At 43.9% G+C, this 15,822-nt stretch overlaps 2 protein-coding genes across 4 annotated transcripts; one reads left to right on the top strand and one right to left on the bottom strand.

The window, feature by feature from the left end:
* Nucleotides 1–1,392: 1,392 nt before the first annotated feature.
* Nucleotides 1,393–7,268, top strand: LOC106564732 (delta-like protein A). 2 transcript variants are annotated; one of them, XM_014131029.2, is made up of 11 exons: nucleotides 1,393–1,904; nucleotides 2,018–2,320; nucleotides 2,600–2,660; nucleotides 2,777–3,034; nucleotides 3,842–3,902; nucleotides 4,039–4,169; nucleotides 4,434–4,612; nucleotides 4,768–4,984; nucleotides 5,134–5,950; nucleotides 6,074–6,197; nucleotides 6,321–7,268. In XM_014131029.2, exons 1-11 carry the CDS (start codon nucleotides 1,851–1,853, stop codon nucleotides 6,324–6,326), a joined length of 2,211 nt encoding a protein of 736 aa, XP_013986504.2. In that variant the 5' UTR covers nucleotides 1,393–1,850; the 3' UTR covers nucleotides 6,327–7,268. The 2 variants fall into 2 exon arrangements, with proteins under 2 accessions (XP_013986504.2, XP_013986505.2); XM_014131030.2 differs by having other exon boundaries at nucleotides 1,394–1,904; nucleotides 4,434–4,603.
* A 1,100-nt stretch (nucleotides 7,269–8,368) lies between these two features.
* LOC106564734 (uncharacterized) lies at nucleotides 8,369–15,282 on the bottom strand. 2 transcript variants are annotated; one of them, XM_014131037.3, is made up of 7 exons: nucleotides 14,965–15,282; nucleotides 14,056–14,153; nucleotides 12,764–13,837; nucleotides 11,731–11,865; nucleotides 11,336–11,485; nucleotides 10,962–11,226; nucleotides 8,369–10,798 (listed from the first exon to the last, which is right to left on the bottom strand). In XM_014131037.3, the coding sequence occupies exons 2-7, from the start codon at nucleotides 14,119–14,121 to the stop codon at nucleotides 10,392–10,394; spliced, it is 2,097 nt and encodes a 698-aa protein (XP_013986512.1). In that variant the 5' UTR covers nucleotides 14,122–14,153; nucleotides 14,965–15,282; the 3' UTR covers nucleotides 8,369–10,391. The 2 variants fall into 2 exon arrangements, with proteins under 2 accessions (XP_013986512.1, XP_013986513.1); XM_014131038.3 differs by having other exon boundaries at nucleotides 14,056–14,156.
* Between the last annotated feature and the right edge of the window lie 540 nt (nucleotides 15,283–15,822).

The raw sequence follows: 15,822 nt of genomic DNA on the forward strand, positions 1-15,822 counted from the left end.
TATCTTAGCGGTGACGCAATGTATCTGTGTATGGTAACTAGGGACCTCAGGCCATGGCTATTATCCAAAAGAAAATCACACTTATAATGAACGACCTAATTAAGGGAGACCCCTAAACCCCACCCCCACTCTGCTTCCCGTTACACAAAAGTAGGCCTACTTGAATAATAGTCTGCCCTAAGTTTGGTTCAATAAAAAAACACATCGTGGACACAGAAAGAGAGTATTCATTGCATATGCGAGCAAAGAGGGAAAACCCAAATATATATTTGACCTACTGTTTGAGTTTTGTTCAGGAGGGGGCTCGTTCTTCTAAATGTTGGGTACATTGTAATTGTGTGAGGATAGCGCCGCGCGCCCAAGGAAGCTCACTCACTGTATATTAAGGGGAGAGCAGGTGCTGCGGAATTACCATACAGCTGAGTGCACAGAGAGAGGGAGAGCAAACTTATTCCTTCAGCACACAATAACAAAGTGCCCTCAGGACGGCCACGCGGATGTCTCTCTCCTTCTCTCTCTCTCTCGCACACACACACGCACACACACACACACACACACACACACACACACACACACACACACACACACACACACACACACACACACACACACACACACACACACACACACACACACACACACACACACACACACACACACTTTCTTCACTCCACAGAATGAAAAAGGAAAAGCGAATGAAAAACTCTGTGCCACATACAAAGGTTTTTTTCTACTTTACCTCACCACACACCCTTGCCAGAGAATGTTTTCATTACTCAAGCCTTAATTCAAAGTATTCGATTTTCCCACAACTAGAAATGCCAAAACGTTTGAAGAGGGTGGAGTTATGCTGCACAATCAACTGAGTCAGGGTTTGACAAATACACTACACATGGCACGCCACATATTTTGGCTTTTTCAGAGCTCTCCCTGAAAATGTTTTTGAACATAAATGTTGTTTTCTTTCCTAACATAAAAATATACAAGTTAACTACCCCATCTACATGTATAAATAAGCTTAAACACCAAGTGTAGGCAGACTTGTACAATACATTACTGTGAAATACTGCTTTATACTTATAACTGAAATCTGGTTTAAACTGGAATAAATAAATTGGCCATTCTGTTTTGTTATTATGTGCTACATTTTTCGATCTCAAATGTTGTGGAAAGTGAGTCATTCCAGGACAGGTTGCTGAGACAGTCCCATACAGTTTGCTGGAATACTTTGACATTCCTCCATTTTCAATTTTCGGACCCAATACTAGCTTGTGATTTGAGACGATGGGGCTTGGAGAGGTATCCATTGTGATCCCCTGAGCCAGATTGGGGGGGTAGCTCATTTGCATCTTATTACCCTAGCATGCGCCGGCCCATATAAAACTGGCGGCAGGCGGCCTTCACTCAAGACAGACGCACAATTCATGTTGAGGAAAGAAGGAAGAAGGTGGCGGGGAAGTATGTTGGATCAGTGACAACTCTTTCCTTGGGATAGACCACGTCACACAAAAGCAATTTCGAACATTTGTTGCCCTCTTCGTTTCAACAGGGAACGAACTGTGTCAATTGTTTTTTTGTATTTTTTTTGGAGTGGGATTATCGCATTGTAACGGAATTTTGAGGACAGTTCAGGGCAGTTCCAATATCTATTTTGGATTATCTTTTTGTTTCTTGGACATGACTGAAATCGGCGTGGCTGACACCAGAAACTGATGAGAAGACCTCCTAAGAGAAGAAGCGTGCTCAATGATTCATTCACAGAACATGATTTGAAAGGAGACATATTGAGCTTAAATTGAGCTGAGTCGCTCCAAGACTTTTTCCTATTTATTTATTTTTATTTATTGAATATGGGGCGCGCTATTCTTCTGACAGTTGCGGTTATGCTCGTCTTGATATGCAAGGTAAGACAACTACATAACACAGTTAGCGTACTATTCAATTGATAACAATTTCAAGATTTTACATCACATAGCCTATGTTAAATATTGTGTAATAAATACAATTATTTCAACAGGGTTTTTGTTCAGGAGTTTTCGAACTGAAGTTGCAGGAGTTTTTGAACAAGAAAGGGGTTCAGGGCAACATGAACTGCTGCAAGGGAGGGTTGACGTCGGTTTATCAGCAACAGTGTGAATGTAAAACGTTTTTCAGAATCTGTCTGAAACATTATCAGCCAAACGCATCACCAGAGCCACCTTGCAACTACGGCGGCGCTATAACGCCTGTTCTTGGGTCAAACTCTTTCCAAGTTCCAGAAGCCATGTCTGACAGTTCATTCACCAATCCCATCAGAATTAACTTCGGTTTCACATGGCCGGTGAGTACTCTGCCTTGGGTTAATTCATAAACAAGTCATTCATATCAGCCTCTAGTCACGAGGTCTTTAAAAATCCGTGCGTACAAGTTGGTTCATTTATATAGAGTGGTCTATTAAAGACTAAACCTATACATAAACATGTTAGTCGTGTATATGTTTGTATTATCGTCTCGAAATGTTATTTTATCTTCTAGTATAGAGAACATGTTAGATGTGCCTATCTCGTTCCCCATCTCAGTTGGCCACCTGTCTTATGATGCTATTTGTTTATGTCCTCAGGGGACGTTCTCGCTGATCATTGAAGCTCTGCACACCGACTCCAAAGACGATCTTTCGATAGGTAGGATCAAAATACACTGTCCTACAGCTGTTTGGCTTTACGTGGTGTGATCTAGTCGAGGATAACTTACATTTACACACATGTTGCTAAAGTTCCGTTCTTATTTCCATCTGTAGAAAACCCAGACCGTGTTATCAGCACAATGACCACGCAGAGACATCTGACGGTGGGAGATGACTGGTCTCAGGACCTGCATACTGGAGGAAGAACCGAGTTGAAGTACTCCTACCGCTTTGTCTGTGATGAGCACTACTATGGCGATGGCTGCTCCGTCTTCTGCCGCCCACGAGACGATGCCTTCGGCCACTTCACCTGTGGAGAGCGCGGAGAGATTGTCTGTGACGCCGGGTGGAAAGGCCATTACTGCACAGAACGTAAGTGAAACTTGATGTTCAGGTGTTTTGGGGGAAATATTTGACTAAATATGATATAACATTGTTATTGATGTTTTACGTATAGGCACTTTTTTCATCTCAAACAACATTATTATTATGGTAGCTAAATAGACGTTACTTTTTGGCGTGGCTATAGACATTTTAAAATTGAGGCAACTTGTACAAAAACACCACGCGCCCACACACTCCCACACACACGACCATTTTATTTATTCAAATCGGGCGGAGGAAAGTTTTCGGAATAATCTCACGCGTGCCATAAATTTACATGCTACGTCCGATTCGTTACTCTTGGAGTGGGTTGGCCGCTGATTGGCTTAGGCGGGTGAGGTATTGTTTGAAGTGGGCAGCTGCGGGGAGAGAGTAGACAATGGAGCAGCTGTCGCGCACTGGCAACATACTCACCAGCTGTCCACTCTTATCTGCCCCAATCCGAGACATTAGGGGGAGTTGTGTGCACAGAATGAATAAAAGAGTTTTGACCCACAGCGATGAAAAAGGGGCCTATACTGAAAGAGGGAGAGCGAGAGACAGAGTTTGCTGTGTGCACCCTCCCATTGTCTCTATGCACTATGTTAAACGGAATATTCTTCCACCGTGATAAGGAGATTGTTTTTTTTTTGTAAAACAGCTAATGGGTTTAGTTGCCCCCCCTTTAATGAATTTGTTCAGATTTAAGCAATACGTTTTTTGTTGTTGCTCAAAGCCAAACTTAACAAAGAGCATATGTGTAAGAAGTGTTTTTATTTTGCCATGGTTCTTACCCCGTGTTTGTCTCCTTTGTAGCTCTCTGCCTTCCAGGATGTGACGACGAACATGGCTTTTGTGAGAAGCCTGGGGAGTGCAAGTAAGTTAGAGAAAAGACAACTATGATTTTCATGTATTAAAACACTTCCTCAGTTAATATTTTCAGAAATAATCTGTGACATAAAGAGAAACTTGAGTGGGTTTCTAACCAATGTGTTGTAATTATTGTGTGACAGGTGCAGAGTGGGTTTCAAAGGGCGGTACTGTGATGAGTGCATCCGTTACCCAGGCTGCCTCCACGGGACCTGCCAGCAGCCGTGGCAGTGCAACTGTCAGGAGGGGTGGGGAGGCCTCTTCTGTAACCAAGGTGAGTCCTACTGGAGAGAGAGAGAGAGGGAGGGGAAAGAGAGGGAGGGAGAGAGAGAAGGGGGGGGTGGGAGGGAGGGGGATTTAGAGAGATGACACAAACAGAGACAAAGAGATAGTGTTGCGAGAGAAAATGTAAAAAAAATGTAAGAAAAAGTGTGAGAGTGACAGAAAGACATTAGCTGGGCTGCTGCTGTTGTTGTTCTGCCATATGTTCCAATGGGACTAATGGACTAATCCACATGTGCTGCTTGTCCTCCTCCAGATCTGAACTACTGCACTCACCACAAGCCCTGTATGAATGGAGCCACTTGTAGCAACACTGGCCAGGGGAGCTACACCTGTTCCTGCAGACCGGGCTTCACTGGGGATGCTTGTGAGATTGAAGTCAACGAATGCACCCTGAACCCCTGTCGAAATGGAGGAAGCTGCACTGTAACTACTGTACAATTACATCATTGTGTTAAAATGTACACTCAATTACAACTAGGATTAGGAAGATGTGGGCAATCATGAATAGCACTGTTGTTGTGATGGTGATCTAATGCATTTTGGAGGAATGTATTTGTTAAGCTTATGTTTCAATCTTTTTCTCAAAGGATATGGAGAACACGCATGCCTGTGCTTGCCCTCCTGGTTTCTACGGCAACACCTGCGAGCTGAGCGCCATGACTTGCGCCGATGGTCCCTGCTTCAACGGAGGCCGCTGTGCCGACAACCCTGATGGCGGATACTTCTGCCAGTGCCCCACTGGCTACGCTGGCTTCAACTGTGAGAAGAAGATTGACCACTGCACCTCCAGCCCATGCTCCAATGGTAAGGGCTAATTGAACAACTTACACAGATGTGTTTTCAGATCTCAGTTTATGTACTTTTTAAATTTAAACAGGTACCTTTCAGACTACAGCCTGCCCCCACATTATTGACCACCCATTGATTCCCAATCGCTCTGCCTCTCACACTAGGTGCCCGCTGTGTGGATCTCGTCAACTCCTACCTGTGCCAGTGTCCCGATGGCTTCACAGGCATGAACTGCGACCACACTGGCAACGAGTGCTCCATCTACCCCTGCCAAAATGGTGGTACATGCCAGGAGGGTCTTGACGGCTACACCTGCACCTGCCCCCCGGGCTACACGGGCCGCAACTGCAGTTCTCCCATAAGCCGCTGCGAGCACAACCCTTGCCACAACAGCGCCACCTGCCACGAGAGGAACAACCGCTATGTGTGCGCCTGCGTGCCTGGTTACGGTGGCCGCAACTGCCAGTTCCTGCTCCCGGACCATGCAGCTATTCGAGGCTCGGAGATCCCCTGGATGGCGGTGGGGTCTGGGACAGCTCTGGTGCTGCTTCTGCTAGCAGGGTGTGCAGTGCTGGTTGGCTGCGTCCGCAACAAGGTGCTGCGTGGTAGCCAGGGCGACGCCACCGTCGGCGAAGGCGAGACCATAAACAACCTGACCAATAACTGTCACCGGAGTGATAAGGACCTGTCGGTAAGCGTCGTAGGGCTCGGGCCACAGCCAGGTGTCAAGAACATCAACAAGAAAATGGACTTCGGAAGCGATGCCGACATGGACGGACCATCGCCGTTGTGTCGGAGCAGCTACAAGAGCCGCCACCCGCCGGCGGACTATAACCTTGTGCATGAGGTGAAGTACGAGCAGGCGGCCAAAGAGTCGATGCTGAGCCTGGAGGCCTCAGCTTGCGAAGAGAAATGCCAAGCTCTGGACTCGAGTTTTGAGTATGAGGAGTGCAGAAATAAACGCAGCAAACATTTAAAAATGTAAAGAACACTCAATAAGATAATGTATCATAATCATATATTGTAATCATATAACATGAAAAAATAAAAAATATCATTTGAATGTCAGATGAGTAATATGGATCTTTGTCTATCTTCCAACAGTGACACTTCAGAAACTTCAAGAAATGAAATTAAACTTCCAGAAATGTCTGCATGTGCAGACACCAAGTACAAATCCGTGTTTGTCATGTCGGAGGAGAAGGACGAATGTATAATTGCAACTGAGGTGAGTTTGGATACTTCTCTTCACTTTTCCTCATTTATAATTGTTTGATTAAGTCACTGCATTTCCCTAAGAGCTTTGTAAACAACAAGTAATGTCCATTTTGTTTCTCTCTTGTCTCCATAGGTGTAACGCAAGCCACCAATAGGCTGTCCGTTGCTCATTTGCTCTATGGGAGAGTTTTTATACTCCTTTAAATGCTGCTCTAACCCTTGGGGGAGGTGTCCCGCCTTGAGACTGCTGCTGATACTGAGACGTTTAACTGATATTCAGAGTGAGCTGGTTCTCTACTGGAAAATAAGTGCAAGCCTGTGGGTTAGGAATCGGTGGGGCAAAACTTTTTTACCTTTCAAAGCGACCTCAAGCGAAGATTTTTATAACGAGATCAAAAAATGGACAAACCGTCACGATAGAGGTGATGTACGATATCTTCGGTTTCGGTTGTAACAGAAATGTAGGTTTGAAGTTTTTGCAACATTTGCACCCAGCCCTTTTCTTTTGCCCCACAAGCCGTTGCTGAGCGCATGAACTGCATCAAACGGTGGATGTTTGGCCATACTGGCCTGTCCTTCACAAGGCTGTTAACATGGATTCTGATCCAATCTCTAGACCTGTGAGGACTGTACTACGTATACTATATCACTGTGTAAAACTGTGTGTTGTTTCAAAGCCCTCCGAACCATTTATGACATTGTATTGATTGTTTTTGGAGATGAAAACTTTGGGTTAAAATCTTTTTTTGCTTCGATACGGATTCTGTCCATTTGTAAAAAATTAAAAATTAAAATAAGTTGTATGATTAAAAAAAGACGTATGATTTAAAGTTGTATGATTTAATTTAATTTAATTTAAGGATTTTGTATTATTATTATTTTTTAATTATATTGTATATTTGCTATGTTTGTTATGAATATTTAAGTACATTTTTTAATGCTGATATTTGCAAAGGCACTTCAGGTCAAGGAATTTGTTTTAAAGAAATGTTATTTAAAGTAAGAGGGATTGTACAACATTTTATTATTGTTACTGCCTCTGCTACTGTTTTTTAATGAATAAATATAATTGAAAGTACAACTTTTTTGTGTGTGACTGTGGTTTATCAGCCCATGCCTAGCGGTTCTTTGGGTTCTGTGAGGAAAGTTAATCAGTAACATCTGTTGTCTTTCCCTGGCTACCCCATGGTGGGCTATTCAATGCCGATGCTGTATGTCACTGCCAGGAGTTGAAAGTGTTTCCGTGGAGACCAACGGGGGCTATTCATAAAAAACAATGTCCCCACGCTAGATGTACTAGTCCGATTTCTACTCCGATGGAAAAAATGTGATAAATGCAAACTAATGCTTTTTTAAAAACATCCTTATATGAAGCAAGAAACAATGAAAACTATTGATGAATGTTCAGTTCAGAACACTGACAAACACCCAGTCAATGTAACTTATCCAAATGTTTTTCTTGATGAATATGCTTTATTATACATCTACAATAATATTTGATGATATCTGTGGTCAAATTCTTCAAAAATCCGATTTTTTTATTTCCCCCATTGATGATTCTTTAACATTTTTCTATTTTCTACACATTTGATTCCTTAGTTGCCCAGCGAAGAAATCATATTTGTTTTAAGCCCAAAAAAGTTGGGACACAATAAAGTAACTGTAAATTGTCACCCCTAAGGTTGGCCTCTAAAGGCGGGTATACTACTATAGCCTGCCTCGTGGCATCACGGGAACAGACTTCAGCAGTAGACAATGATGGAATTGACAATGGGGCCACACAAAAGGCCACCCTTGGGAGAGCCTGTGTGTCCCTTGGCATGCTGGGAAAAAAAGAGAGTAACAGGAACAGATGTTGTTGAGTAACAGATGCCTTCTGGCCAGAGTTCCGGCACTACCAGCCAGACCTTCAAAGGCTCAATCTGGAAAGAAAAAGATGAATCTATAGCGTTTAAGAAAAGCAAGCATTTTATATTGTCTTTCATAAAAATTGGTTAGGATCGAGGGGATCTAGACTTAACAGAAAACTGTGAAATTGGTCAACAGCAAAATGTATTACTTGTTTTTAGTATGGGATAAAACCAAACCTAAAACAAAGAAGATATTCAAAAGTATTTTGATAAGAATACATACACTTGTTTTACCCCCCTATACCCTTTGGTCAAATAATCAACTGCAGGCTTGGCTTGTAGCCATACTTTATTTGGAGAAAGAAATGTTTGAAATGTTTAAAATCATGTTTTAAAATTCAATAAAGCCATTGAAGTACGTACATGTAATTTCTCATAAAAAGTTATATCATGCCTTTTAGCTTTTTCATACATAAAACATGTGGTATACATAGCATGATTGGTGCTTTATAAAATTACTTATTTTCTTATGACATATTTGACTTGCAGTTATATTCAAATTTGCAAAATAAAATAAAAAATGACATTTATCATCCCCTTCACTCAAAGAAAGCTAAATAAAAAAAAGGCAAAACACAGTACATCATTACAATAATGGTTGCGTTCTTCTGACATGGCTTTAAGCACACATAATACAGTACTGTACACAGGTCCACCTCAGACAAAATGTACAGAAACATTCAGGTTGCTGAGGATATAAAAATCTCTGGAACAGCCTAATCACCTGTTTGTTCACAAGGGTTGGCCTGAACCTATATGCAGAACAGATTTAACTGATCTATAAATCATGTCAACTTCCTATTAACAGGGCTTTAACAGATTCCCATTAGAGAGATTAGTGAATCATCAGAACAGTGCGTAGCTCAAGGAGATCATCCTGATCAAGCAGAATGTTTCTTCGTTGTCGTCGTTTATAGTGAGGACTAGAAGGGTTTTGCTGGTCTCACTGCCTCAGTTACCCTTTATGTCTAGTAGGGTCTATTTACTGCATATCTAAAATCACCTTTAAGGTGGGAAGTTGGAAACAAAAAACGAAACATTTTATGTTCTCCATGATATACATTGGTAATCTTAGGGCAAATATATTTTTCTAAGGTCAAATATCTAGGGTAGGACAACATATAAAGCTGAATTAAATTACACAATGTGCAAAAATGTATTGTGCATAGTAATCATTGTCAAATTGTAATAAATATTAACGTGGTAATCAAATCCATTCTGGGTGATTGTATTTCCTCATGATTTATTTAGTTACAATTAAAAACATTTTAAAGTATTAAATGAAGCCGTTGGAGAACATTTTTATAGTTCTCAGCAACAAACCTTCCCATTCATTGGAGAGTGCCCCAAAAGAACCACATAACCCCACATACACATGGATTAAAAAGCCTGATAAAAGTAGATTTTCTCATTTATCCCAAAAAGTGTCACTTATAGTTGAAAGATCCTTTTTCACTTTTTTAATTCATTGCCTTATTGTTTTCGTCTTCATCAATAAATCACAAATGAGCGACAAATACACTCATATCGACAATGTAAAGGAATATGATGTAAATTTTTTTTAAATAAGGTTTTAAAAGGAAGGGATTTCAGGTAGCTTTAGTTCCCACTGTTTTTCTGTTTGAAGTAGCTATTAAACATGTGTAGCATAATGCCTGTCTTTGGACCGCCGAGGTATTCTTTGAGGTGTGTAAAACATGCTGAAACGTTTGTCACATTTCAAAATAAAAGTTGTGTCCTTAATTCATTTCCTGTCTCTTCCTGTTCAGAGGTATATGATCCTGGGTCGTCCAGTGCCTCCTGCATGTAATAGTGTTCCTATGTCGTCTTGATGTATGATGGTAACTCTCATTGATTCATTCGCTCTCTTCTTCATTGGTTCATCACCCTGCACTCTTTTTCTAGCCGTGGCTTGTTCTCCTTTTTTGCTTTCTCTCTCCCTTCCCCTTTTCTGTCTCTCTCTTTCTCACCCCTCCTACATTTCCTCCCTTCAATGTCCAGCAATTAGTCTCCAACAGATTTCTGCCTCTCTCTCCCTTTACCTCTCCTTTTCTTCCCCAATCCCAAAACAATTATCTCCCCCTTTTTCCATCATTGGCAACTCCCTCTTGCATATCTGCAAGGGCTTCATAGGTATGAGAAATATGGCACAAACTCCATCCAGCCTCCGATAGGTCTAGATGGAGCATCAACCATGTTGCTCATACCTAGCAATCCTCTCGGATCAGAAAAGGGCTCCAGCATGGGGTGATGGATCAGTTTGAGATTGGGCCCTCCTCCCCCTCTCTCTCCCTCTAGGAGGGCGGCCCGTGGCTGGGCATGTTGGCCATGGTGCCGCCCATCCCAGCTGGGCTGCACATGCCCGAGGGCCCTGCCAGGGCTGGAGGGCTGTGTTTGGGGGTCTGCTGGAGGCCCTGTCCCTGCCCTTGGCCCTGGGTGGCCCCGTGGTCGGCGTGTTGCAGGGCGTGGCGCTCCAGCAGGGTGCGGTGGGTGAAGGCCCGGTGGCACACGGTGCACTGGAAGGTGCGCTCGGCCCGGTGCGTGCGCATATGCACGTTGAGTGAGCTCTTCTGTGTGAAGCGCTTGCCGCACACAGAGCACTGGAAGGCGCGCACGCCCGTGTGCACCACCATGTGCTTGAGGAGGTAGTCGCGCAAGGAGAAGGAGCGCCAGCAGATGCTGCACTGATGAGGCTTTTGACCTGAGGCACACACAACAGAAAATAGGATCTGTTAGTATGACATGTGTATCAGAGTAGGACTATCTGTTATGTGGAGTTTTAACATGTGTATATAACAATCATGAACAGTAAATGTTTTAAAGGAAGTGATAGTAACTAGTATATATAGAAAGTGGTGGCCTACCGGAGTGTATGAACATGTGCTTGCTGTAGTTCTTCCTGGAACGTAACGATTTCCCACAGTGAGTGCAGTCGAAGGACGTCTCAGATCCCTGGGAGGAAGGGGAGGGGCCTGGCGTGCCACAGGTTGACAGAGCAGGGGTCATTGGTGCCGGGGGCGGAGCCTGTTGGCTGTGCTCCGTTCCTGCCATGCTGTCAATCACCATCGGTCCGCCCACAAAGAATGAGGCTGATGGCTGTGATTGGCTGACTGGGTACTGAAAAAGTAGCTGAAAGGGAAACAGGAATTGAAATAATGGCCACCAACGACTTTCATGATTAAAGTTTCCAAATTGTTGCAATGATTACTTTAAAACTATGTTTACATTTGTAACTGACCTGGTTGTTGATGGCCTGTGAGGAGGTAGGGGGAGACAGTAGCTTGTTTCCTCTTCCTCTGGGGTTGAAGGACATGGCCTGAGCCGGCTCGTTCTGGGGCCAGAAAGCCTCGGGGGAGAAAACTCCAGCCTCATCATAGAACACACCCTCCTGTAAGACAGAGAGATAAAATTCACTTATGAGTATTACCTAACTTAATTAACCCTAATACATAACCTTGAAAAGTCTCCAAAACTGTGATAATGATAAAATAATGAGTATAGACACTTTTATCCAAAGCAATTTACAGATTCTGAACATGCAGCCCATACGGGTTTTGTACCCACAACCCTGGCGTTTTTTGCCAGCACCATGCTCCAACAACAAGTTGCTGTCTAGGACAAGACAAGACTCACCTGGCCGAAGGTTGCCATGGATTCCTGCGTGCCTTCCTGCCCTTCAACACGTCTTCCCTCCTCCAAGCCGAAGACCCCTCCATCCGGCTCCTGCACTCCTTCATCCTTCACCACTACTTCCTCTCCTACAAGAACCTAAGAGAAGGTAAAGAAAAATATATAGTCAATTAGAGTATAGAGTCTAAAATTGGTGTTTCAAACTGTGGTGTATGGTCAGGAATGTGAAGACAGTAAAAAGACAATTATAAACCGGGTCGTTCGAGCCCTGAATGCTGATTGGCTGAAAGCCGTGGTATATCAGACCGTATACCATGGGTATGACAAAAAAATACTTGTTTAATGTTCTAATTATGTTGGAAACCAGTTTATAATAGCAATAAGGCACATTGGGGGTTTGTAGTATATGGCCAATATACCATGGCTAAGTGCTGTATCAAGGCACTACGCGTTACATTGTGCATAAGAACAGCCCTTAGCTGTAGAATATTGGCCATATACCACACGCCCTTATTGCTTAGATATCAATTTCTCAATGGACAAATTAAGAAAAAAGGTGCTATTTAGAACCTAAAAGGGTTTGAAGAACCCTTTTGGGTTACATGTTCTACATTGAACCCAAAAGGGTTCTACCTGGAACCAAAAAGGGCTCTCCTATGTGGACAGCCGAAGAACCCTTTTGGAACCGTTTTTTTCTAAGAGTATACATAATTGGCTTAGGTACAATGTAACAACAACTAAAAAGAGGTGCTAGCTGGCACTCCATCCAAGACTTAACATGTTTAATGACCCATAGAAGGGGTGTTCACTGTTTAATCAGTCCATGGAACATTAACTAGGAGGATAGCCTAATATAAGACTTCTGGACAGCAACTTCCTTTCAATTATGTTTATTGCTGACACGTACAGATCTATAGCTTAATTCCCAGCAATGACACAATGAGGGGAATTGCCATCTAGAAGTCCTGCTTTATTCACTTTATTATGTCTGGCTGCATATCTCCCTGCCTTACAACTGTAACCATGGGGAACTTACCTGAAGCCTGAGTGGCTGCCTCTGCTTGCGGCTGTGTCCTCCTGCCCCTCTGTCCCTGTCCAAGTCTCTCCCTCTGTGATGTCCATCCATCTCCTCCTCCTCGCAGTATCTGTCCATCCCCACGAGCTCCTCCGAGAGGTCAGCCACGTTGCTGCGGATACTGTCCCGGCCAATGCTGTCCACACTGCTGACACCAGAGCTGCAGCCGACCGAGAGATTTCCTGAACTTCCAGCATTGGCGCCGTTAGTGGTTGCCGCTAGCAGGTCTCTCAGCTTGTACCTCACATCCTGGGTGCAATTTGAGTTCTTCATGAGGACTCCGGCGGCCCCTGAGCTTAGCCCGTCAGCCCCACACAGGGCCCCGGGGCTGCCCATGTCAGCTAGAGCCATCAGCCCCGCTGGGTTAGCCTGCTCCAGGGCGCCTCCTGGGCCGCTCTCACTAACATTAACACTCAAGTTTGCGCCACCCAGGCCTGTGACCATGTTGCTCGCCCCGCAGTCCCCCAAGGCGAAGTTCGAGAAGCTCTGGTAACCCCCACCACCGCTGACTGCGCCACCACCACCAATACAACCACCACCGCTGTCCCTCCCTTTACCCACTCCCCGCTCCTCCTGCTTGGGCAGGACCCCAGCTGTCATCCCCCCTCCTCCTCCACCTCCACTTGCTGCGGCCGCCGCAGCAGCAGCCACCTTCCTCTGGGAGATGATCTGGGTGCACTCGTCGATGACCGTCTTAATCTGCAGGATGCTGGCGGCGGTGAGGATGCAGAGGGCCTGCGACTGCACCACCACCAGCGAGCCGCTGTACATAAAATCCACCAGCTGCTTCACCGTCTCAGCGGGGACCAGCGGCGGCACCGAGATCTCAGAGTGGCCCAGCAGCAGCTTGTCCTGGAAGAAGGGGCTGCCAGCGGCCAGCACGCAGGCATGGGCACGCAGCGAGGCGTCGTGGATGCGCACCGTCACGTCGCAGAAGAGGCCCTCACGCCGCTGCGTCCGTAAAGCCTCCAGAACAGACTGGCTGGAGTTGTGCAGGTGGATGTAGTGCACCGTCTCCGTGCCCGCAGCCATGGCCTAAGGATGAGGGACGGGATGGGTTGGGAGGTGGTACTGGGAGAGTGTCTGTCGGCTCTGAATCAGCTTGAAGGGGAGGGAAGGCAGGGAGGGAAGGGGGTACGGAGCATGGGCCACTGCGGGGCCAGGTGCCTCCCCTTAAACACTCATCGGGCTGCTTAGAGGTAATGAAGTTGTATCCACTGTGTCAGCATGTATAATAGGATGTGTGAGGTTACCTGAGTGATGCACCTGCTTTGGTGGAGTGGGTTTCCTTGGCAGTCTTGCAAGGCTCCCCTAACCATGCAGTCTGTCACCTCAAGCTCTCAGTGCAAACCTGCTGGAAGCAAAGATAAAATTGTGTTCAACAGAGTATTGTATGTGCTGTAACATAATATAACTGTTTTATCCCACAGGTACAAAATTACAATTGATAGCAAATAATTAGCAGGTGGCAGTGGCCTGTACTAAATGTGGCAGGTAGCCTAGTGGTTAGTGTTGGCCCAGTAACCGAAAGGTTGCTAGCTCGAATCCCGAAGGTAAAAATGTGTCATTCTGACCCTGAATAAGGCACTGTTCCATGGCCATCATTGTAAATAAGAATTTGTTCTTAACTGATTTACCTAGTTAAATAAAGGTTACACACAAATGACCACAGGTAACATGCCTGATTGGACAAGACAAGTGATTTATAAGGGCGGGAATAAGTGGGCGCGTGGGACAGACAACAGCGCATGATAATAATTTTCTTAAAGAATTATCTGCATAGCTAGCTAAAGCCCTTTTTGTGTGGTTGAGTGACAGTGGAAAGAGCGGTATGTGTGAAATGCAATAATGTCGATGATATAAATGTAATGCATCATGATATTATATTTCATACGACAGGCCTATTGACATAGCTATATCTCAGAGAAAAATATCTATGCAACCAGTCAGGCAAATAACTGTCAAATTGTCACAGTAAATGCTACCATATGCTAGCTAGCTATCAAGCGAATGTTATGTACGTTGACATTCTCCTTTACGAATTCAGTTTTGTGAGCATACAAACATCTTCGGTGTGCATTTGCATGAACAACTACAAGCATGTGGTTTGTAGAAATTTATTGACATTACAATAAATTCTAATAACCAAAGCTGACACCTACCACGGTCCAATTAGCATGGCTAACTTGACTAGCTGGCCACTGGTTGAAAATGGCAAGCTAGCTACAAACTAACGTTAGCTAGCTAGCTAGCTTCCTGGCTAGCACAGCCTTCTTGCATTGGTCTTCGACCTATTTCGTCTATCGACAATTATTCTACCTTATTTACATATCTGCAGTGTACAGCGATAATAATACGAGTATATTAATATGCATGCATTTCTGTAAACAAATATCTAACAGTTAGAATTAGCGCGTATTCCTCCAATATTTCTGCTGCAAACACAGTACCAGTGACTGCACAGACTTTGTGCAGAATCACACACAGATCTGTATACATATGGATGGTTAGCAACATGTAGTGCATAATTGTAATGCTTTAGCTTAGCGATTCTCAACTGGTTGGTCGCGACCGAGGTGTTGAATGGTTCGCGAGTGTCTGAGTAAAGAAAAATATAATTGTATTATTTGTAAATTAAGAATACTGCAGTCTGAACTTAAACTACTAAAACCAGGTAGAACGTGTGTATAAATTATAATGAACCTATATGTTTTAATAATTTAACATCTGAACTATTTTTCAATCACAGTATTTTCAATATAGTTATTAACAGCGCTATTTAGAGACTTCGCTGATTTAGAGGTCTCAAATCTGTGAGCTTAACATTCTTCATCAAGAATATGGGCAACATGTAATGATTGACAATGAAAAAAGGTGCGACTGTTGTTCCCAGGTGATAATTGGTACATTTACTATCAATATAGCATTACAAATAGTTTTCCAGATTGCATTTTGGCGATGCTAGTATTGGATCGCAACTGAGACAACCTTGTTCAATTTGTGTCCCGAGGCAAAACCAT

Source organism: Salmo salar, chromosome 12, assembly GCF_965601325.2.
Source record: "Salmo salar chromosome 12, fSalSal1, whole genome shotgun sequence".
NCBI classification, from domain to species: Eukaryota; Metazoa; Chordata; class Actinopteri; order Salmoniformes; family Salmonidae; genus Salmo; species Salmo salar.

What these genes read in the sequence shown, in the direction of transcription:
- LOC106564732 (XM_014131029.2), top strand. Translation starts at nt 1,851, where the DNA reads ATGGGGCGCGCTATTCTTCTGACAGTTGCGGTTATGCTCGTCTTGATA. An exon ending in AGGCCATTACTGCACAGAAC is followed by an intron (nt 3,035 to 3,841) that starts GTAAGTGAAACT and finishes TCTCCTTTGTAG; the next exon opens with CTCTCTGCCTTCCAGGATGT. An exon ending in CTCCAGCCCATGCTCCAATG is followed by an intron (nt 4,985 to 5,133) that starts GTAAGGGCTAAT and finishes CTCTCACACTAG; the next exon opens with GTGCCCGCTGTGTGGATCTC.
- LOC106564734 (XM_014131037.3), bottom strand. Translation starts at nt 14,121, where the DNA reads ATGGTTAGGGGAGCCTTGCAAGACTGCCAAGGAAACCCACTCCACCAA. An exon ending in GGCAGCCACTCAGGCTTCAG is followed by an intron (nt 11,866 to 12,763) that starts GTAAGTTCCCCA and finishes ACCTTCTCTTAG; the next exon opens with GTTCTTGTAGGAGAGGAAGT. An exon ending in GCACATGTTCATACACTCCG is followed by an intron (nt 10,799 to 10,961) that starts GTAGGCCACCAC and finishes TGTGTGCCTCAG; the next exon opens with GTCAAAAGCCTCATCAGTGC.